The sequence below is a fragment of the Fusarium oxysporum genome, chromosome X (genome assembly GCF_013085055.1).
Source record: "Fusarium oxysporum Fo47 chromosome X, complete sequence".
NCBI classification, from domain to species: domain Eukaryota; kingdom Fungi; phylum Ascomycota; class Sordariomycetes; order Hypocreales; family Nectriaceae; genus Fusarium; species Fusarium oxysporum.
In genome coordinates this window covers 1,459,040-1,481,620 of record NC_072849.1, presented here as the reverse complement: position 1 = coordinate 1,481,620, position 22,581 = coordinate 1,459,040, and the positions used below count along the sequence as shown (strand labels likewise).

The following is a 22,581-nucleotide window of genomic DNA, read 5'->3' as shown; positions in this document are numbered from 1 at the left end:
CATTCATTTGGAACAGGTTATAGTACAGTTGATGTCTGGTACAGTAGCTCAAATGTTTATTATTACCATTATCATTCGCCTGTTGCTTAGTGGCGTTCGTTTCATTCCATCACCACAATCTGAACTTGCTATAACTTAAATATTACCAGAATTATGACAATGACGATACCAGGGCTTTCAGGTTGTTGAGTGACCCAGTGTACGATTTTACAGGTGTGATTTGCCGTAACGTCGAGTCCAGCAAACTGGGCAGGTCGACTCCCAGGTCAATCATATACGCCTGCGATGTCTGGCGCTGGGCGTATAAAGCTATCGTGTATAGATAGGCATTGACCATCAGCGTGCTTGACAGGTTCCTGCCGGTCAAGAGGTCATTAAGAGGGAGCCAGAGCTTGTAGTCTCGCAGCAGCCGGATCCGTTCGAATTGTTTATCGGCGGGTGTCGACGGCTCCAGTTCGGTCAAGTCCTCCGCAAGAGCGATGAGTAGCCGCAGCTGTCTCCAGGTGTCGTCGTCCGGTTCTTGCTCTTTCAAGAGAGCCTTGAACTTCTGCATCTCGACAATTATACGTTGTAGTCCATTCGGCTTCCCGCACTCTGTCTTGAGCGTTGTGTGCAGATGGGCAGTTTGACGCCATGCTTTTGCTATCATGTGATAAAATCCGGATTGGTGACCTAACCGATGGCATGTTTGCAAAATCTGAGATTTTATGAGCTTTGGTGTATCGCGTGGCAGAAGGATAATACTTACCGCTGAGATCCCTTCTGCAATCTGTCTTCGGCTCGACCTGGTCATGTCAATACTTCCGTCCATCGCCTCAGCGAGGCGCACTCACATATCTTCACAGAGCCATAGTAGTGCCATCGAGGCAACGAGGGCTCCATCAGCATGCTCTGGTCTAAAGTTGGACAGACATCTTCTGAGGTCCTGGATAGCTAGCATCTGATATTGATACTCTTTTCGACGGGCATGTTGGCAGTGAGTAACTGATGCAACTTGGTATGCTGAAAGGGCGAGGACTCCATTCATCGCTAGCCGAGATGACGAGATGATACGAAAAAAGCTAGAGAGTCAACATGATAAGATAAGAAACTCCTAGACAAACAAACCTCGGTAAGTATGATGATATAACAGTGAGTTTACTCACTCCCATCGTTGTAAGTCTATGTTGGTTACTTGCTGCTTGGTAAACGAAGCATAAGTCATCTTCGGAGTAAATGGTTGGTTGCAGGGTTATTCTGATACGATCATCCGGTATAGGCATTGACCCTGTCCTTCTCCACTGCCTTACCTCTGCCCTGGCCTTGGCCGACCATGGTCGACGAGGTTTCGAGCTTGAACAAGACTTTGATGAAGTATTCTCAGGCGAGGGCTGAAGTAGCAACTCTTCTTGTGACGGGGTATCGTGAAAGGAGCATTTGACCTTGTGCTTAGTGCAGTTCTGGCTGGGGGATCATGAGCTGATGATCGTCTTAGTATAGAGGCACGGGTCCACCTACCACTGGGGATAGTTCTCGTCGCAGCGGATATGACGGCGCTTACTGGACCAGACAAATACTGATTAGTATGTTCGGCTAGTATCGAAAATCTTTAAAGTCCCACACACCACGTGAAGCAGCCCATGCGTGACTTTGTATGGCTGCATAAGGTCAGCTCGGTCAGTTTTAGGTTCGGCAGGGCGAATGGAAGAGGCCTCAGACTCGTACCTCCTACGGTTCCCATTCCTGGCTTGACTGTGCGACTTGGATGGCATGATATAGGTGTAGAACGGGTCACGGCGTGCAGAACAGGCGTCCTTGCGAGGCTCTACTCACATTCGGTCACCGGGGGTAAAGATAAAGGCGGGGAATTAGACGCGTGGGAACAAAACGGCTCTATGCTTCTCTTTAAATACCCTCGCGCTAAGACGTTGGGGAATGATACAGATTGGGTCTAGCCCTGGCTCCCTGACTCCAAAGTGCTAAGTCTAGAACAGCGATACTATCGGAACGCCGCATATTGCAGACATGCACTATTAGAAGCCGTTGACGTATCGTCAAGGAATCCTCACTGCACGGCAAGGTAAAACATTTCAATTTGGGTGAGGACGTGTCTTGGCCGCACGCAATGTCGCGGCAGTTATTATCAGTCAACACTATTACTGGTTAAGTAGTCAAGGCGATCATGGCAGGGGGTCCGGACGAATCGGATGGGACGAGACCGTTGAAACCTATTTCTGACCCTGTATTTAAAACGCCAGCTAACAGGTCGATCAGATACGGCGGAGTGACTCCTTGATCTTAGATTATCTTCCCGGGGAAGCTTGGTAGCGTTAGAGTGTCGGAGGCCTAGTCCAGTGGGTCAAGTGCTCCCCAATGGCTGTGACAGCGGTCCTAGCTAAATGGCAGATATCTTACAACGTAGCATTTAAGATAAAGGCTACCCCGTGGTTAATAAGACAAGACAGTTGCCATGCAAAATTGGCCTGGGATAGCAGTCGCGGGTCCAAAGCTGACACTCCCGGAGGCCTAAGCAATTGTTCTCATCTGCTTGAGGGTAAGCGTGGAACGCCTCGTAGGTTCCAATAGGTGCGGTTCATCCGGAGCCCTTGCTGTGGCGCACATCAACGAATTGATACAACCATAACTTCAAGACGCCAAAGCTCGTAATTTTGGTAGTCAGGGCCGTATCCCAAGACCAGGCCTATGCTACAAAAAGCCTAGGTTGCGACGCTTTGACGTTTTAAGAACCGATACTAACCATGGAAGGCCGTAATTCCACCAATGTGATCCTGGATAAATGACATACATGCTTACTCAGGCAGCCATTCGAGACATGCCAAGCTTGATTGGTCTTTTCTAGATAAGCAATGGCCAGAAACTTCTCCCATAGGATATAATCTACAAGAGTTGATGCTCAAAGCTCCACTGAGAAACTTACATGCCCAAGAACATCATTTCAGCCCAATCAACAACCAACAGAGTCTGAGTGGCTTGAGCATTATCCTTAGCCGAGCTAAGCCCCAAGGCACGACATGGTCTTCCCCGGAACTCTCAGCCGGGGCTGCAGCCGGTGCAGGAAGCGAAAGATTAAAGTAAGTTTCCTGGTCAATCAATCTGAATCTGACAGGTCAACGGTCCAGCCCCTATCCTAACCTGCTCCTACCAGTGTGATGGCAGACGCCCAGGATGTCGACGTTGCGAGCTCTACAAGGCTCCATGCCCTGGCTATGATCGACCACTAGCGTTCCGCTTCCACGGAGAGCCTGGACAAAGCCTTGTTCGTGATGAGCCCGGCAGCTCTTCCGCGAAGACCCTCGTCTTGGGCATTGGGCTCGGATACGAAAAAGCGAGGTCCAAAGGCTCAGGGGTTTGTCGACAACCCCAACCCTCGTTCGAGGATGAGTCCATCTCGTATTTCCTGCACGAGTACTGCGTCTTGCCGGCGCCAGGCGTCATCAAAGGGCACCTCGATTTTCTAGAGGGCATGTACAGGAGCTCTAGCCGGACATCGTGCATACGCCCGGCCCTCCTTGCTGCAGCTCACATGTCGCTTTCGAGACACTACAAGTCGTCAACGCTCTATGTCACCGCACGATACCACTACGGGGCTGCTTTGAGGACTGTCAACAGAGATCTGTCTGCATCTAAGCGGCCCCTGAAAGATGAAACATTGGCATCCCTGATGCTGCTGGGCATGATCGAGGTAAGACATGTGCTGCAATGATCTGCAACTCGCTGACGAACCCTCGAGGATATCGAGTGCCAAGGCCAAACGACCAAGGCCGTGCACATGGCCGGCATTTCCAAGTTATTCGACGTAGTCGGGCACCGCGTGATAACAAATGTCGAAGAGTCAAACTTGCATTCATGGATCTTCACTCAAATGGTTAGTAGATCTTAACAGGACCCTTATAGCATGGATGCTGAGACACAAAATAAGCAAATCCCCTCACTCATGGCCAAGGACGATATGGACTGTCTGGTCATTCCCGACTCACAGCTCGACACATCAAACCCAGTCATCCGCTTAGCCCTGGTCGTCACTCGCATTGGACAGTTCTACAGGGCAGCTAGGCGAATCACGAGTGCAGATTCGACATCGACGCCGAATAAGCAACGGGAATTACTCGTTCCGGTTATCCAAGAAGCCTTGGCAATCGGCGCTGAGTTGGCTATGATTGAAAAGGCCATGCCTACAAGACTACAACCTCAGCAAACAGCCGACAAACGACCTGCCACTCCGAATAATAAGCCTTTGGTCAGCTTTCAATCGCGATGGACGGCGTGCACGTGGGTCTTCTTCAACATGTACCTCATATTGTTCTTCGGGAGGCTGCATGTATGTGCGGCAACCCTCCTGCGGCTTGTGGACTCAAAGAGCAGTCCGCAGGTTCAGCTCGCTCAGACCACCGCCACCATCGCTGAAAAGCAAGTTGTTTCAATGACTCAAAGGCTCTGCAGTGTATTGCCCTACCTGATGGGAGAAGTCAACGAGCAGGGTATCCCACTTCCCGTACCGCAACGTCAGAGCGTCGTCATGTACCATCTGGTCTGGCCACTTGCTATCGCCATCGAAAGCCCGCATAGTAGCCCGTGGCAAGTCAAAGAGTGCCAGGCCAGGCTCAACCTGATCCGAGATCTGTATGGCATCAGACTCGCGTCTTTTGCCCCGGGCTTGGCCAGGGACCTGATGGCGTAAGTCTTATCGAGCGGGCGTACATGCGATAAGGTTCCCAAACATGGAGAAGGTTCTTCCAAATGGGACTAGTAGCGCCCCGATGGGAATGTTAGTGATTATACGTTTCAGGTTGATGATACATAGAAGCTGAGCTAACGCTTCTAGTTGAGAATGACATATCGTCGCTCGATTAAGTCATATTATGAATTACTTAGATTCTGTATGGGTATGTACGATAGTCTCATGAATAACCTTTTTGCTGATCACATCTGAGTCTCAAGGCCTGCTTGCTAGGTACAAGTGGATCGCAGCTTGGTCTGGCTTAAGAATGCGTACCTGTCCAGGAGCGGCCTCTTGGAGTATCACAGTTTCATTGATGCTTGGCATGCAACGTCTGCCACTGGAAAGGGAAAGTTTCAGGGTAAATTTAACTGATATTGACTTGAAAGGTCTTAGTTCGGAGCACTATTGTATTTTTCCTGGCTGATTTGCTGCGGGGCTGTCTCCCGAATTTTCGTTCCTCATTAAATTTCTCGTTCCTCACTTGGAATTATTCCGGCTTACGCATCGGTTGGTGTACCCGCACGGCAAGTAGTCCAAATACCTATTAGCGTTTTTGTTTCGCCGAAATATCTTCAAGAGGTAATGATAGCTACCGTAGTTGCGTAAATGAGGTCATAATAAATGTGCGTTGATCTCGTTGTTTCGACCAGAAGCGGCATGCCTTGCGTGCTTGCGTGATGCATCAGTCGATCCCTGCCAAGGTACAGGGTAGTCTAGTTGGCCGAAGTGTCACCTAACGGTCAGGCCCGAAAGAGGTTAGACCATTTCACTGACAACTCCACTTGATTGCTACCGCGTTAATAAACTTCCTCCTCTACTATCACTACCATCTAACTCGTCTCGGTTAACCATGCGAACCTCGCTCCGAAGATCTTGTAATGCCTGCGCGAAGGCGAAGCACAGTTGCGATCTCGGAACTCCCAAATGTTCACGATGCCTCAAGAGAAAAGTCACGTGTATTTACGCAAATGTGCCTTTGTCTTCATCATCGACAACATCATCGTCAACACCGGAACAGCCGGCTCGGAGCAGGTCGATAGAGAAGTATGAGGTGAAGACGTATTCGTTGAAGAGCCGAGACTTAGATTCGGCCTCTCAAGACTCAATGGAGCTATTTGCACCGGCTGGCAATTCCTTCGATCCGTTTGACTCATATCCAGCGACCAGACTTCCCAGAGTTCACGTTCAACGATTGATACAGCACTGTAAAGCATTGTCTACCAAGTTTCAAGATGGTCTAATATCTGACTCAAGGACTAGTTCTCTCAAATATCTCTTTTCAATATTACCCTTTGGATCTCAACATGTCCTCAAATCCATTCATCGTCTCTTGGTGGCCATTGGCTCTTGCAGATCCAGCATTATTCCATGTTTCTATACAGACGGCGTCATTAGATGAAGAGAGGCGTGCCCAGAAGGGCTTCCCTATATCAGAACTTCTCATGGTAGATTCTGTATCTCTAATACGGAAGAAGATAGGGAGTTCGTTGCTGGCGATTCAAGATGAGACATTGAACTCTGTTGTCACCTTGGCTGCCATTGAAGTGAGTAATTTCTTCGGGGCTACCGACTATAACTCTGTTGATTGACTCTTGAGTGTAGCATGGAAAGGGGAATATTGAAGCCAGTAGAGCGCATATAGACGGGGCTAAACGTATTGTTGGGATCCGAGGTGGACTTGATCAAGTGAAACAAGTAAGCCCGTTGACCGCGAGGATGATTGCTTGGTGAGTAATATCTTCCTATCACCGCGAATGACTTGCTGAACTGATTTCAAAGGGTATCGTTGCTCGTCACAGGCTCTCCTCAATATGCAATACAGGACGACCTCGGAATTGGAGATGGAGTTGGTCCAACACTGCAATGGCTTCTCGCATCATCCTTCCTTGAAATACAAGACCCTGTTGTTGACACTCTCCATCTCGATCGCGACATAGCAGATATCTTGACTCGATTGCGCGGCATATTTCACCAACCGAACGCTTTGAGTTTATTGGGCACCGAACTTCACGATCTTACATGTTTCGTGGTTCATAAGCTCCTGCTCATCCCGCCACTCACGGACTCGCCCCAGTCGGAGTGTCTACGATGCGCCATGACACTTTACATGCTTATCATACACGGCACAACTTATTACACGCATACAGAGTTGGCCAACAGTATTATTCAGCGCCTCAAGAGCCAGCTCCAACCTTTAGCAGGTAAAACGGGCAACGTCTTCCTCGGTTCCTTGCAGATCTGGGTCCTTTCAGTCACAATTGTCTCGGCTACGGACCCAACAGATATTCAATGGCTGATATACGCAGCCAAGATTGCGGCAAATGCTATGAGTCTGCAATTTTGGGATGATGTTGTTGTCCATTTACAGAATATTCTGTGGCTAGAGACGGAGCGAGCAGATGTATTCCGACAGCAGTGGGAAGCAATTCTGACATGAGCACGCATAAATACCAATTGAAATAATTACCACAAAATTCACAATCTTGAAAACGAACTCAGAGACACTCTCGAAAAACGTACGACACGTTGATTCGCGAATTGGCTGTTGCGGCGCTGCAATTGCGTATTCGGTTTCACAATTTTCGATCGGAGACTAGTCCTAAAATGTACTAGTCTCCGCGACATCAAGTGATGCTGCGGAGGTAATAAGGAAGCGAGGCATCAGGCTATAACCGGGACCAACGACACCGAACAGATTTGACAGCAATGACATTGGAATAGAATATACCGCTAAAATTCAAGATGAAATTTGATGGTCTATTACCGGAATTGGAGATCGCTCGGCGGAGGGAGATGCAACTCAGCATCTGGCAGAACGGATCATCCTGTGCATGGCGTGATACCAATTCTGGGGAACTAGATTACGACACATTGAAGACTGAGACAGATTTGATGTGATATAGATACACAGGTCACCTTCTCCACCTTTCAGATCGGAGTCTAGTACATATGCAGTAATCTCGAATCTGGCAATATCAGCCCATCGCATTTCGATGACCATACTGGGAGGCGTATCAAGTCAAATTTGCCAAATCCTTTGTATTGGAGATCCCGTCTAATACCCGAGGCATGCTCAGGGAGTTCGTATTCTTGTTGTAACATCCGATCAGTACTGGATGTTAAGTTCCTAGACGACCCCTGTACTAGAGCCAGCATGATCTGAGTCCTATGTTATAAGACCTCTATTCCCCCAGATCTGTACCAGTTTCAATGCATAGACTAGTTGTTCCGTTCACTTTCGTTCCCAGAATGGCATCTATAGTTAGCCCCGGAGATGAGGCAGCTGTCAGCAACGCCAGCTTAACCTTTAAAGATGACATATCCAACAGGAATGGGCTGCTCTCAAGCTACCTGAATGGCTACAGCAATACTCAGATACTCCTCACGATCCTAGTTGTCTTGATTGCATACGACCAATGCATGTATCTTTGGCGTAAGGGCCCAATTGCCGGTCCAGCTTTCAAGATCCCTTTCATGGGCCCCTTCATCCGAGCACTCTATCCCAAGTTCGACCACTATCTTGCTCAATGGGCTAGCGGTCCTCTGAGTTGCGTTTCGGTATTCCACAAGTAAGTCATAGCTCCATTCTTCGCGATAAAAGCCGCTTATATCATTCGCAAGGTTCGTCGTCCTCGCCTCCGACCGAGATATCGCACACAAAGTGTTCAAGTCCCCAACATACGCCAAACCATGCATCGTCCCCATGGCCGAAACCCTCCTGCGACCAAGCGCCTGGGTCTTCCTTCAAGGCAAGGCACATACTGAGTACCGCAAAGGACTCAACGGGCTCTTTGTCAACAAAGCTCTCAGCACTTACCTACCCGTCCAGGAGAAGGTATACGATGATTACTTCGGCCGGTTCGTAGCAGCAAGCGAGGCCAACAAGGGGAAGCCTATGGCATTCATGCGTCTTTTCCGAGAGATCAATTGCGCTCTCTCTTGTCGAACGTTCTTTGGAGATTACATATCTCAAGATGCTGTCGAGAAGATCGCTGACGACTTTTATGAGGTCACGGCTGCCCTTGAGCTCGTCAACGTACCTCTCTCCGTCTACATCCCCTTTACAAAGTGTTGGAAAGGAAAGCGTACAGCAGATGCTGTGCTGGCTGAGTTCGCAAAGTGTGCTGCAGCTTGTAAGGCTAATATGGCTTCTGGTGCTGAGCCACGATGTATCGTTGATCAATGGGTTTTGCACATGATGGAGTCCAAGAAATACTACGATCGTATTGCTGCGGGAGAAGAGGGAGTTGAGAAACCACGAAACTTGATACGTGAGTTTACAGACGATGAAATCGGGCAGACTATGTTTACCTTCTTGTTCGCCTCCCAAGATGCCTCCAGCAGCGCCACTACGTGGCTATTCCAGGTCCTCGCTCAACGCCCCGATGTTCTCGATCGTCTTCGAGAAGAGAATCTCGCCGTACGAAACGGTAACAGGCACCAACCGTTCGAGCTACCAATGCTCGAGTCCCTTCCCTACACCAACGCAGTCATTAAAGAGCTTCTTCGATATCGTCCTCCAGTCATATTTGTCCCCTATGAGGCTACCAAATCCTTCCCTGTCACACCCAAGTACACAGTATCCAAAGGCACTCTCATCGTCCCTACGTGCTATCCCGCGCTTCACGATCCTCAAGCCTATCCAAACCCTGAGACTTTTGACCCTGACCGATGGATCACGGGTGATGCCGAGTCCAAGACAAAGAATTGGCTTGTCTTTGGAGCTGGTCCTCACGATTGCCTGGCTCGCAAGTACGTTCCGCTAACTATGGCTGCCATGATTGGCAAGGCTTCTCTAGAACTAGACTGGGTGCATCATGCAACCAGCCGTTCGGAGGAGATTAGAGTGTTTGCTACTTTATTTCCTGAGGTAAGTTTGTTGCATGCTCAGTAACAGTATCGTGCACTGACTTATGGTGCTATTAGGATGAATGCCAGCTGGTCTTCACCAAGAGAGAGTAGATTGTTGCTCGTTACCGAGGCAAGGTGTTTGCGAATTTGGTAGAGTCTGGTAATTAGAGAGTGCGTCGACCGTAGAATGGGCGAATGAGTTGCTCTAGAATGAGAAACTATGGCAGATTACGGATACATATTGTGTGACTATGTGATGTTTTGATCTATTCAAGTCATGGCTAGATGCTCGCTAATACGAATGGAAGGTAAGGCTATATACAAAGTGTTAAAGGGCTTCGGCCATCTGGCCGATACGTCCCTAGAAAGGATGTTAGAATGGCACCCTATTATACATTACAGCTAGCCAACGTGTTGACTGCTGGCCACGAACTTAAGCAAAGACACTGTCGAGAAGGAAAGCAACCTCCTCCTTTCGGACGTTGTCGACAGCAGTGTAGCTGAGGTCAGTCTTGTTGACATCGAAGACAATGTTAAGAGGCTCTGCAAGCGTGTACTGAGGCCAGGTAACATGGCTGGGAGCAGTTTTGACAGTATTGGGGGTCAAGTCGTGCATGAAAGAAACCCACATCTTGCTCATGAGGTCAGCAAGCTCAACGAAAGTCTCAGGCTTGCCTTCAAAGGGGTTGGGCTTGTAGCCAACACCCTTAACGTTGTTGAAGACGAAAGCAACCTCCTGGAAGTGGGTAGCTCCAAGGATGGCGGGAAGGCCATTGACGTAAACGTTCCAGAGGTAGGAGAAGACGGGGATGGAAGAGGCCGAGTAGACCTGGGCCAAGAGACGTCGTCCAGCGTGCTGTTGGAAGTCACCAGCGAAGGCGGCGGCACGCTTCCACTGGGAGCCATACTCGTTGGTAGGACGGCCAATGAAAGATGCGGGGATCCCCTCATCAGGGATATCAGGGTACAGAGTAGTAGCAGTAGCGACCTGAGTCTGGCTGAGGCCGAGGCTGGAGAGCCAGGACTGAAACTGCTCGGTAGTGTTGATACCCTTCTTACCGTAGGCAGTACCCTCATCGAAGTTGTTACCCATGAGAAGAGGAACGTGAGCGAACTTGCCAGCCAGAAGTAGCTTAGAGGCCTGGGCGGTCATGAAGTCACCGTCGATCACAGCAGTGAGAGTAGGGGCGGTGACGTCGAGAGGGGTAGTGTTGTTGAAGATGTTGTTGAGGGTCTCCCAAGGAAGGCCACGAAGACACTCGAGGTTGTCGGAGGCAGAGTCGCATCCAGTCTTCTTGACAAGAGCGTCATAGTACTCCTGCCAATCAGAAGCCTCCTTGAACAGCGCAACAGGGCTACCTGACTCGAGAACAGCAGCACGGAAGAGGCTGTTGTGCTGGCCCTCGTAAGCGACAAGCTGCATACCCAGGGATCGAGCGCCAGCAGACTCTCCCCAGATAGTGACCTTGTCGGGGCTACCACCGAAGGCCGCGACGTTGTCCTGAAGCCATCTCATAGCCAGGCGCTGATCCTTGAAGCCCAAGTTACCAGCATTCTCCTTCTGCATCTCTTCGCTGAAGAGGAAACCCCATTGCGACACACGGTAGTTGATGGAGGCAGCGACAATGGGCTTACCCTCCTTGACCGATTGATCAACGATGTAGCTCAGGTTGTACCTAGGGTCTCGGGAACCGCCGTTGGTGTAGCTCTGTCATATTGTTAGTCGTAATATAGCGTTGGGTATATAGGACGGGAACTGACGCCTCCATGAACCCAAAGACCAACGGGGAGCTCATCTCCGGCCTTGACACCAGAAGGTCGTACGATGTTAATGGTCAAGCAGTCCTCATTGACAGGGTTACCGAGGCTCTGGGTATCAGAGCCGTAACCAATACACATCCATCCGAACTCAGTGGCAGATCGAGGTCCCTTCCAGGCCTTATCAAGAGACTTGGGTGAAGAGAAACGCAACGGGCCTACGGGAGGTTGGGCATAGGGCATACCAAGGAACAGATCATGATCATACGTGGTGTCATGCTTGCCCTGGTAAGTTCCGTTGCAGACTTGAGCAGTAGGAACGCCTGGAGGGGAAACGTGGGGAGGGCCGGGAGCGGGAGCAGAGGGAGAGGGAGAGGGAGGGGAAGGAGGACTGGGAAGTCCTCGAGGTCCTCGAGGGCCAGGAGGTCCAGGAGGATGATGATCGCCAGGAACGCCAGGAACAGGAGGGGCAGGGTTATGAGGAAGGGCAGAAGCATAACCAGAGAAAGCCGCCAAGAGCAGGCTTAGTGTGTTTGAGGAATGCATCTTGTAGCGTTTTGACAAAGGGACAAGGTGCAGTGAGAATCGGGAGCTGAGCTTCTAGACAACGTCTGGAAGAAAAATGAGGAAGCTCGTTTAAGAAACTTGCATCAGTGGCTTGTCATGTCGATCGCTGTCTTTAAGTTCAACGGACGTCGAGGCATGGTGGGCCGTGAGAAAGGAGCATTGTCCATACAAAAAACATGGTCTACCATGTCATGACTTGAGTGAAATTACATTCTCTTGCCCCAGGGATTGTGCATCCGAAGAAGAGCCAGCATTCGCCTAAAAGAACTGCCACTTTGTTGCTCGCAAAGAATTGCAGAGCGGGCACGACAGAATATCTCGCTGCCTGGGAGGAATTATGCTTTGGTAGGTCTGCCGATCCCTTCCATATTCTTTCTCCAACACCGACCAAATGTTGGCGATCAGGTTCAGCTCCCCCACATGATGCTCCGATCTCGAGTCATTGACATGTTGAGTTGCAAATCTCCCAAAAAGGATTGCTCCATCAACCATCAAGTAACTCTACTGACTACTGCAATAATTCTCCATTGTAAACACTCGCCAGCATGAACTCGCTGGACCAACTGACTTCAATCCCTGCGCCGGAAGGCGGTATCCCCGGGCCTTTAGGGAAAGGAAAGCCGTTGGCACTTGGCAGAAAGTTTAGATTGCTTCTAGAGGCAAAGGGTCGCCTAACATCGCAACCAAATCCCAACTTGGTTAAGCTTAGGGCTAGGAGATGCTCAAAACGCCCTAAAATGGCGGACGTAGCCCCCCTTAGAGGGAAAAGCCGGTGCTGGACTGTCACTCGCTAAGGGGTTGTTGCGTGATTAAGGGACGGCCCCAAGAGACGGACACTGAAATGGAGTCACTCTTGGTCAATTCGGAAGAGCTTATGGGCATTATGCTCCATTATTATGGAGTGATACGGGGGATCCGGATAATCCCCCGCTCCATCTATGGATATTCGTGAACGAAATCCATATTTTTAGAGTCTTGGCTCCCTTCGGCTACCTCAAAAACTTCCCTTAGGTGAGATCGTTTGGTGGTTAGTGAGCAAGCTAGAGAGACGAAGGATGCTGAACTTTTCTCTAAGTCTCACGATTGTGTGGGTTGTAATGAGCCTTTAGTAGCTCCGGGATGAATTTCCGTTGACAGATCACTGATCAATGCGAAGATACTCGGTTCATTAAAATACTGGACTCGTTCCCACTCTGTAGCCATGATTTCCGTCAAGGGCCTGTAAATCATTGCTCCTCTAGGGTTACATCCGACATGGTTCTCATCGCCGAGCAGCGACAATTAAATCTGGCTCGGGTCCTTTCGCTTGCTTTTTCTGACGTGTAAGATCTGTCAACACGGTTCATGTGAGGTTCGTCCCATGATTCTGGTTTTTTTCTCGAGAAAAGAAAAGATCATCGTCGTTCCTTGATACACACGTGGAATTGCACCCGGATCAGCATGGACCCATGTCGCAGGTAAGTCCGTAAGCAGCCAACACACATCGTTTCACCATGTTTATGAATAAGGTGAAAGGGTCTACGAATAAATGCCCGTCTCGCTTGGCAGTGTGTTTGATCCTCGCATGCTATACCCCGTCGGCCGCGGGAAACTCGGCTCTTGAAGACAGGCATTTGTTAGATCTGAGCTGGGAACGAATTTCTCCGACATATCAGTGGACGGCAGAAGGGCCTTACTCCGAACTTTCAGCCACCAACGCACCAAAATCACCAGTCTAGCGGCACTGGTCCACTATTCCAAACTTAGCAATGACCACTGTAGTCATTCTCATTGATCAACCCAGTATCCGTAAAGTCGGCTCCGACAAGGAGAAAAAGGGGCGCTACAGAGGTTCCTGTTGCCACCATCTCTACGCTGCAGCCCTATCCTGGTGGGTGCGCGATCAAAGCGCTGGCCCAGTAATGAATCCATCTGTTCGGCCGCTATGTCTGTCAATCCCTACTGAATCTGATGTTGATGACACGATTGCCCACGGAAGGGACCTTTTGATCAAGGTTAATCCCAAGGGGGGCCGAGTGTCACTGTGGCGTTGTATATAAAACCCCAGGGACCACTATTCCCAGGATCTCCGCTGTTCGCTGCCCGAAATCCGGATCGGCGTCTGGCTCTCCCACCATTGCTTGCCGCGCATGTCTTGACGTCTCGTTTCTTTTTTGTTTCCCTTGTCTTCTGGTTCTCTGAGCGTTACAATGGAAGATGAACGAGGAACCAGATTGCTGGTGTCAATATGGACTCTGTGCCTGCTGAGTCTCATCTTGTTGTTTCTGCGTGTTTACTGCAAATTATGGAGAGGCAAAGGTTTATGGCATGATGATTGGTGCCTTATCGCGGCTTGGGTAAGTTATCTGCAAATGCCTCTCTTGATGCTGTCTCTGACCAGTGAATGTCATGAGTATAGGTGGCGCTCGCCATTTCTGTCTCCCTCAACACATATCTCGTATCTCTCGGCTTCGGACGACACGCAGCTACGATTAGTGACGAGAACCTCATAATAATAAACAAGACGACCATTGTGGGAGCTGCTTTTGGTATAATGGCTACGACAATCAGCAAGACATCTTTCGCCATCACGTTATACCGAATTGCCACCAACGCATGGATGAAGTACTTCCTCATCTTTATTATCGTCACTATCAACGTCTCGATGAATTTGGTCTGGATTTTTGGTTTCGCCAAATGCACGCCTCTCGAGAGGGTCTGGAATCACAACGTGCCTGGAACTTGCTGGGACAAGTCAAAGCTTCTCACGTTCCAACTATTCGCTGCTTGTAGGTCCTTGGATATCAACAATGATTGTGGTTGGCGACTTACTTTTCTCAGATTACTCCGCGATTCTCGACTTTGTTCTTGCTTTACTACCTTGGGTCATCCTGATGCGCATGACCATGCGTCGACGAGAGCGACTCGGCGTTGCTGTCGCTATGAGTTTAGGTGCTATGTGAGTACAAAGTACCATCAGCATACGGTATTAAGTTACTAACATACTAAAAGCGCTGGAATTACTGGTATAGTCAAGGCTGTACTGGTCGTCAGCATGAAGAGTGAGGACATCACCTATGACCGCGTCGACCTCACGATCTGGACCTTGACAGAGCCTGCCGCTTCCATCATGGCCATCTGCATTCCAGTTCTGTATGTTACAATTCCGTTTCCTCTTATGCGGCCGCCTTGCTAATTTAAAAAGCCGCATGCTGTATCGAGAGCTCAAGTCAAGTTCACGAAGCTATAACCGTAACAGGACCAATACAACGCCCCGCGACGTCGACACAAGAAACACAGCCGGGGCATCAAATGCTCGGCAGTCAAAGCGATATAACCCCAACTCACGCTATGGTCGAAATTCGGTCGTCATCATGTCAGGATGGCAAGAATCGCAAGAGCATCTCCAGGACGATTCAGACGGAAGCCAAAGCCAGACTAAGATGTCTATGAGTTCCGGGGGCGTGATGAAGACTGAAGAAGTTAGAGTGCACCACGAGCGTTTGAGTACATTTAGCGATGAAAATTCGATAGAGCTTAGGGGGTTGCCGCCAGCGCAAGGGAAACCCGGGCATCAAAATGCTGAAAGAGCGCCCTCGTTTTAGATTAGTTTAATCACACTATTTTTAATGACCTGTGTGTATACATTCATGCTATATATTTTCGTTTACAATGTTTTTATCAGTATCGTACACCTTAGACCTACCAAGTTCGGATCAGTCCCGGGCCTGGTCGAGGAAGCCAGCGTCTCAACCCTCTAGAGCAGAATGGGCTCCGGGCTGCGGAATTTGAGTTTTGAGAACGGTTCCTGCAAGATTCAATCTCTTGGCTTTTCTTACTTTCGTTGAAACTGGCGTCTTAATCCCCTGTTATGCGCTCATTTTCTTCGTCGGGTGTTCCATATTGGTATATACGGTGACAACGATCAGCTTAGGCGGAAGTTCAGACTTGAGCGGAGGCTCATGGCCGTTATTCGATGTAAGAAACGTACCATTGTTCACTTCTTCTTTATTACTTTCATTTCAATATGATACAAAAGGGGGGTCCATCAACGATAGAAGCTACTAAAGAGTCTCTCTGAACAAAACTACTGGTACAGTTACCAACAGCGAATCGAGGCTGGTGAATTCAATCTCATACCTAGGACAATACATATTTCACGGCACCAATTATGTCCGTCATAGGCAGTGGTGCTGGGATATTGTGCCAGTGGTTACGCAGGGATTACGCTATAGCTATTTCATAACATCATCCGTTGCTTGACAGCACATACAACCTACCGTCAATTATAACTCCCTGGAATAATAACCCAAGCCTTTTTTCAATGTTGAATTAACTGGTATGAGTCATGATGATTCGTTTGTAGACAATATCACTATTACCATCTAAGCGATAGATACCCGCCTCGCCTCCTCTTTGTATACGCATACTAAGCCACCTAAGGGTAACGGCAGTCTGTCTATACATATCTTGCGCTATGGATTTACTCTGAACTATTCTACATAAGGATATGACTTGCTACGTCAGGAATCGCCTCCATTCATCATTGTGGCAGTTACACATCGTGGGTTAATCGACAGCAATACTTCGGATCAAAGCATATGTTATGTGGTCTAAAAGATCAAAAAAAGAACTGTCGATGGTAACATCGAACTTGTGACCTTCAAAAAGCGAAGAGTGGAGTAGGGATGACAGTTTTAGGATTTTAGGTTCGGATTTTAGAAGGTTTATAGGTTGTAGGTAGATACCACTACACCACTCTTCGCCGATGATATAGAGAGTTCTTTGGGATTATAAAGGTAGGTGTCCTGAATCAGTCACGTGCAACGTTCACTATCTCATTTAAAGATGTGACCCGGGCCGAGCTGTCATACGTTCGATGTTGCATAGTTGTCCTTCGCTCATTCACCATGCACATGTCCGCAACAAAGCAGCCAAGAGCTGCGTGACAGCGAAATGCCACTGAAGTCACCAGTTCCTTTCCAAATAGATGCTTAGGGATTATGAAAACGAAACCGTCGAAGTATCTTTGAGAATAGGTGCTTACATTCATCGAGGAAAGGGGCATGACATGAAAGTCGGCGAGAACGCAGTGGGTGCCTTTGCAGGCATTATTAACAGCACCACTGAATTTTACCTAGAACAAGGATTCCTAGATATCGGAGATCACAAGGGGAAATAGTTTTCCTATGGCCTCAGAGCTGCATGTGCAATAAATGATCGCGATGTTTGGGTAAATCAATACTGCACTGGGACTTGAGACCCAACAGAAAGGCATGCTCATGTTCCGGAAATAGATGCCGTATCTCAGTGAAACTCTTTCCGGCTTTCAGAAATAAACTTAGCATAATGCCGCAGCTTTTCTCGCTCATTATGCACGCCCTTGGCTCCAAGTTCGGACAGCAATTCTTGCAAACATGTTGCATCGGTGTTCCCGACTGCAAGTCAGCCCATACTCAGGGTTGCATTGCATATGCAGATAGTCATTATGTTACATGCTGGCAATAAGCTCTGATTTCAGCCTGAAATTCTTAAAATGGACAGAGTTTTAAGCGCCAACGGGAACTTTTTTTTAGCGCATGAAACATTACGATGCGAGTTTAGACTTGACAGGTTAGCTCGTTGACATCAATCGTATTACATGAATTACCTGAGGGGAGGCTTTCTTGCTTGAATTCAATATGTTCATTGCATAAGGTAACTTTGTACGGGTCATAAATGTAGATACATGAACAACACAGCTCTGCTGCTTGTGAAAACGTGAACCGACTAGCGGCAACCAATGAATATCAGAGCCTAAGGCATGCCCTTTGCCCAGCTCTTTGGTCCCAAGCTCGACCTGGGACTAGAAACCACTTGTCTGCACCACCTCGGAATCGTCTTAGATAGTTCGCACAGCAGGGCCGGGAATGGGGTAGGAAGAGAAAGACTGGTAGAGGTTGAAGAGGATACCAGGGTCGGTGGGAGTGTAGAAGGTAGTGAAGTCGCCACCACCGCTGATAGCCTGGCCGCCACTGCCAGTAACCTCGAGGTTGATGCACTGGGGGTAGGCCTGAGCACCGTTGGCCTGGCCAGCAGAGTGAAGACCGATGATCTCGTGTCGGAGAACGTATTTACCGGCCTTGAGGTTCTTGGGGACGGTGAACTTCCATGAGAAGCCATCGCGGATGAGATCGTCGGAGGCCCAGTCACCGGGGTTGCTGCCAGACTTGAGACCCTTCTGAGCGACCTTGACCCATCGGAGGCTCTGCTTGTTGATGCTGGCAAAGTCACCGCTGACGGGAGCGAGGTACTCAGTGACGGGGCCGTGGTGAGACTCGGGCCAGGTGTCCCACTTCAGAGTGACAACATCACCAGCGGCAACAACGACGGCGTTGGAGACGGGCTTAGCGCTCTTGTGGCAGATGATATCGGCGGACTTGAAGGCATCGGGTGAAACGAAGCCGTTGTCCTGGTTGCCAGCGGCCCAGCCGACAGCGTCAGAGGGAGCACCGTGGGGAATACCACCGGTGTACTCCTTGCCACCGGCAATGACCTTTGCGACGTGACCGTGGGCGTTGGCTCCAGCGAGGAGAGCAGCCACGACACCGAGAGAGAGGTTGCAGTGCATGTTTGCGGTTTAGAAACTGTTAAAGACAAGAAGGCTTGTTGGGTAAAGGTCGATTGGTGAGAAGTGAAGAGAAGCTTGCTGGGAGGCTGATTTGGAAACATCTCGACAAGACTCTCTCACGTTTATATAGCCATCTGATCTATACTACCTACATGGAGCATCTATTCCTGTGAGTCTATACACGAAACAAGGTGACCCTTTTGGTCGACGGAGATAAAACTGGAACTAGACGAATTCGTGCCCTATCGAAAGGAGTATCAGCGTCCGTGTTTCCCAAAGGGAGCTATGATCGTCATCGACAGCCACATCAAGAGGACCGATATTAAAGGGGGTAGTAGCCAAGCGTCTCGCCTTAAGAGCTGGCGTAACGCCTGGCATTATTTCGGTCTGCAGTGTAGCATCAGATCCATTGCGTCTTTTCGGCCACCGGACAGAAGAGCCGCCTGTCGATTCGCTGTGTCACGTTTCAGGAACAAAAAATGACCAAGAAAAATCGGAACGTGAGCCCGATTATCCGCCTGTCTAAAGCAACGTCTTGGCGAGATCTTGCCTGAAACAGATTGGATGGGTACTGTGTCTCCATAGCCGCCTCAGATTTATTAGTGACAGTATGCGAAAACAATGGGCGAAACGCGTATTTAGAGTTTTATTCGTGGAAAACTAGTCTTTTAATTCGTCCTGTTTCACGGGTTTTTCATCTATCAGAGGGAAACGTCCCGGTTTAATTCCTGCTGATCGCACAGCACTAAAATAGCTTCCCGGAAGGTTGGTTAAGCATATAATGGCAATGCAGCATGCAATCATCACGATAACTATAGATAGGAGAATATTTGCGGCACGGCCGAGTTCAGATGACTTGCTATGAATACCAAGCCGGAGAGGTCGAGTGCTTATTACTGCATTGGGATGAGCAGGGAAACGGGAAGATGCGAACCGCTCGATCGCAATAGCCATGGATCAAGATGTCATCGTGGTATGAATCGTGTCACGGTGGAGATGGATGCAAGCTTTGACCAAGATGGACGAGTTTTCCCGTGGCCCTGTTTCAAGAAACAAGGTTACGCGGCCCGGTGTTTACATTCCCAAGCATTCTTTGCTTCTGCTCGCTTGGATGGACGGGATGTCATGTCAATGGAAGTTTGAAGCGAGATGGCCCAGTGATATGGTGGTGAATCGTCTGATGTAGACGGCTGTTGGCGTTTATACACGTTTTGGTTTCAGGCTCTTCAACACGCTGACGTCTCTAGATCTACGATTTCAAAATTAAAGTTCCTGACATGTTTCCAGCACAAACTGAGGTGCTGACAAAGGTCTTCTGATGCACAATACCAGTAGGCAAACTGCTGTTTTTATGAGCTGCAGTTGCCGATCTACAAAGCACATACGACCAAAGGTAGTGGAAAATACGGGATCCCGTCCGCTCTCCCATAGTCAAGCCACTAACCGGCGGATTAGTAGTTGGGTCGGTGACGACCAGCGAATCCCCGCTGTTGTATGTAAAATTCTCTTTTTGCTGATGGTGAATAACAAGTCTTGGCCCCCTGTTTGCGCAAAGAAAATTTTGGGTCTGTATGGTCCAGAGCGCACGTGATGTGTGCAACTTTGATTGACAGGAAATTACCCGGAAATCTCCTGATGTGACTCTCGCTGCCAGGCTAAATCCCTTACCCTAAATATGCTCTTTAATGCTGTAAATAAGAGAAAAGGCTTAAAGGATGAGTGTGGTTTCATATGCCGTTAGGCTTCAATGATCTCAGAGCTAAATGTTTCTTTTTAATGGCGTCGCGAAGCTGTGTGAAAGATAATTCACGCCGTGAAATGTTTGTTTATCAGCGGTATGCAAAACGTGATTCAACCAATTTACAATAAAGCCTAAAGACATCATGACAGACGCAACCTAACAGGTCGTTCACGCAAATTAAAATATTCCACGTGTATTTCATAGGCAAATAACAAATTGATTCACGGGCATCGAGCTCCCTTCAGAGAATGGTGTACATCGGAGCTCATCGTCATATTATTATTCACATCAAAATTCACAATGGCTATATGGCATATGACCAATCATGAATATCGGATCACTGAGAAACGAAAGCGCGAGAGTCAAACATGCGCGTTTCAACGCGCTTTTGCGTCACATTCATTTACGATTTACACTCTTCTTCACCACTCAGGCAAGCCCAAGAAAGTAATGAAAAGGGATGGAGCTCAACAAGCGCGCGTTCGCGTCACCTAGGGGCAGTGTAATACTAGGGACACTGTGGACGGGATCATATGCAAGCATAGAGGAAGCCATCCGCTGGCCAAAAATAGGAATAATCACGATTGATGTCCTTAGACATCTTTCAGAGATTAAACTGAAAAGAACAGATACTACACTTGATCTAAGCCAAAAGGCAAAGAGAGCTAAGGAGAAAAGAAGAAGAGAAGCGTAGCTTGGGCGGGCTCGATGAGAAATTTATACTGAAGACTGGGGCGGTGAAAACGAAGGTTTGGCAGAATATGGTTTGAGACCTGAGGTTTTCGTGGTTGAAAATGCGGTGGCTGGGAGATTCATTTCGCTTGGTCGAAGCGAAAGTATCACAGCATCATTGACCAGTAGACGAAAGTCTCCCAGTGCCTCAACCGTTGCCTGCCACAATTGACAGAGTTCGAGGCAGCGCGAAGATATTTCTGGAGGGGTTGAAGATGCACCAATTGACTGCATCATTTGCCGCGCCTCTTCGGGTCGCATCAGAAAGTTCTACGCCGCTGAGCGTCAAAACTGGGACCGGACACGTGGGCGAGCCTCGCGATATCACAGATCGTTTCGTCCGACGTCACATTCTCTGTCAAGAGTGTTCCCCATCAGACAGGCTGCATATATCCGGGCCGCGATTTGCTGCACCAAGATCCTCCAAGTTCTGGGTTGCATATTCAGTTGCCATATGACCGCCTGGCTCAAGCACGAAATGTCTGCGATGATCAAAATGCTTACAAAACTAACCTGTTATCCGGAAAAATATTGATTTCTTGAAGTATATTTCCCTCGATGCCTTGGCGGACCTCGATTGAAGACATCATAGCTGAATGCAACATCACATCGCGTATTTTGTCGCATGCCGACTTCAAATGAATGGAACACTTAAAAGCGATGGTATTGTTCCCGGTTGACATTATCTACTCGAATAGACTGACGTATCCATAAGTCGTTCGTCGTAAGATCATTACATGAAGTCCGCCTCAATCAAACCCCAAATAATCATGCGCAACCATCAGACTTGTAAACAAGAGCTGACGGATCCTCCTTCTGCAAATAGTTTTGCTCAATCAAAAACTTGACATTACCAGTTTCGCCAGTGAAGAACTGCGCTCCGAGACCGGGCTGGCCAAACCAAGGCGCGATAGGTCCTCCAACCACTGTAAGAGGCTTGATGACCCGGTAGACGTGGTAGTTGTACGGGAAGTCTGGAGTATCGGGGTTTGTAGCCAAGTTTGAAGGAGGGAGAGCTCTTTGCGAGTAGGGAGCAGAGGCAGCAGAGACGTATGATCCTAAAATGCTGTTAGACTGTGCTGTTGGATTGAGGCGACGCGACTTACCGTATTCGCTTCCAAATCGATCTACGAGAGTTCCGACCTGGAGAACCATGCTGCCATTGATGGCATTGCCATTCGCGTCAAGCTGGAAGCCATTCTGCGGAGGGTATTTGTAGTTGCCCTTCTCGTCTGTCCATGTCTGGAGGAATTGAATTGGTGTAAGGCCACCGAAGCGGTTGTAGCTCTCCACGGTTGCGCTCAGCGGGAGCTTCTTTGGAAGCTTCGTAGGGCCGAGCCGAGCATCACGGCAGATGTAATCTTTGGAGCTGGATCCACCGTCGCGAGTGCCGGTACAATCGCAGGCTGCTCTCTCAGCGATAATTGGGTTGGGCAGAGCTGAGACTGTGGAGAGGCACAGCAGCGATGTGAGGAGAAAAGAGGGAAGCATTTTGGATCAAGTTTGCTATCGCGTCAGGGAATATGGACTTGGATACGAGCTGCTGCCCTCAAGAACAAAGGACAGAGGCATCTTCTTATACATATGAGCCGTGTCTAAGCCAAGAGCGCATGTGAATCTATT

General features: G+C 48.8%; 8 protein-coding genes across 8 annotated transcripts; 4 read left to right on the top strand and 4 right to left on the bottom strand.

The window, feature by feature from the left end:
* Nucleotides 1-101: 101 nt before the first annotated feature.
* Nucleotides 102-1,751, bottom strand: FOBCDRAFT_207459 (uncharacterized protein; the record flags this gene model as incomplete). The annotated part of the gene is made up of 7 exons (XM_059609198.1): nt 102-128; nt 170-697; nt 749-785; nt 834-1,061; nt 1,290-1,458; nt 1,498-1,555; nt 1,605-1,751. 7 exons carry the CDS (start codon nt 1,749-1,751, stop codon nt 102-104), a joined length of 1,194 nt encoding a protein of 397 aa, XP_059467956.1.
* A 1,141-nt stretch (nt 1,752-2,892) lies between these two features.
* FOBCDRAFT_232625 (uncharacterized protein) lies at nt 2,893-4,942 on the top strand. The gene is made up of 5 exons (XM_031191469.3): nt 2,893-3,071; nt 3,146-3,682; nt 3,731-3,865; nt 3,920-4,765; nt 4,828-4,942. Exons 1-4 carry the CDS (start codon nt 3,012-3,014, stop codon nt 4,676-4,678), a joined length of 1,491 nt encoding a protein of 496 aa, XP_031032700.2. The 5' UTR covers nt 2,893-3,011; the 3' UTR covers nt 4,679-4,765; nt 4,828-4,942.
* Nucleotides 4,943-6,024: 1,082 nt separating this feature from the next.
* Nucleotides 6,025-7,157, top strand: FOBCDRAFT_207457 (uncharacterized protein; the record flags this gene model as incomplete). The annotated part of the gene is made up of 3 exons (XM_031191468.2): nt 6,025-6,264; nt 6,323-6,447; nt 6,500-7,157. 3 exons carry the CDS (start codon nt 6,025-6,027, stop codon nt 7,155-7,157), a joined length of 1,023 nt encoding a protein of 340 aa, XP_031032699.2.
* A 752-nt stretch (nt 7,158-7,909) lies between these two features.
* On the top strand, nt 7,910-9,808 carry FOBCDRAFT_232618 (cytochrome P450). The gene is made up of 3 exons (XM_031191466.3): nt 7,910-8,289; nt 8,342-9,590; nt 9,647-9,808. Exons 1-3 carry the CDS (start codon nt 7,931-7,933, stop codon nt 9,680-9,682), a joined length of 1,644 nt encoding a protein of 547 aa, XP_031032697.3. The 5' UTR covers nt 7,910-7,930; the 3' UTR covers nt 9,683-9,808.
* Nucleotides 9,809-9,817: 9 nt separating this feature from the next.
* On the bottom strand, nt 9,818-11,826 carry FOBCDRAFT_169476 (Alpha/Beta hydrolase protein; the record flags this gene model as incomplete). Its single annotated transcript, XM_059608446.1, has 3 exons — nt 9,818-11,279; nt 11,333-11,547; nt 11,598-11,826. The coding sequence occupies 3 exons, from the start codon at nt 11,824-11,826 to the stop codon at nt 10,005-10,007; spliced, it is 1,719 nt and encodes a 572-aa protein (XP_059466012.1). The 3' UTR covers nt 9,818-10,004.
* Nucleotides 11,827-13,904: 2,078 nt separating this feature from the next.
* Nucleotides 13,905-15,508, top strand: FOBCDRAFT_232615 (uncharacterized protein). Its single transcript, XM_031191462.3, has 5 exons — nt 13,905-14,232; nt 14,295-14,664; nt 14,717-14,834; nt 14,888-15,028; nt 15,081-15,508. The coding sequence occupies exons 1-5, from the start codon at nt 14,086-14,088 to the stop codon at nt 15,478-15,480; spliced, it is 1,176 nt and encodes a 391-aa protein (XP_031032693.2). The 5' UTR covers nt 13,905-14,085; the 3' UTR covers nt 15,481-15,508.
* Nucleotides 15,509-17,469: 1,961 nt separating this feature from the next.
* FOBCDRAFT_232612 (glycoside hydrolase) lies at nt 17,470-18,566 on the bottom strand. Its single transcript, XM_031191461.3, has one exon. The coding sequence runs from the start codon at nt 18,483-18,485 to the stop codon at nt 17,757-17,759; it is 729 nt and encodes a 242-aa protein (XP_031032692.1). The 5' UTR covers nt 18,486-18,566; the 3' UTR covers nt 17,470-17,756.
* A 3,031-nt stretch (nt 18,567-21,597) lies between these two features.
* On the bottom strand, nt 21,598-22,577 carry FOBCDRAFT_232609 (uncharacterized protein). The gene is made up of 2 exons (XM_031191460.3): nt 22,065-22,577; nt 21,598-22,016 (listed from the first exon to the last, which is right to left on the bottom strand). Exons 1-2 carry the CDS (start codon nt 22,447-22,449, stop codon nt 21,727-21,729), a joined length of 675 nt encoding a protein of 224 aa, XP_031032691.1. The 5' UTR covers nt 22,450-22,577; the 3' UTR covers nt 21,598-21,726.
* Nucleotides 22,578-22,581: the final 4 nt, after the last annotated feature.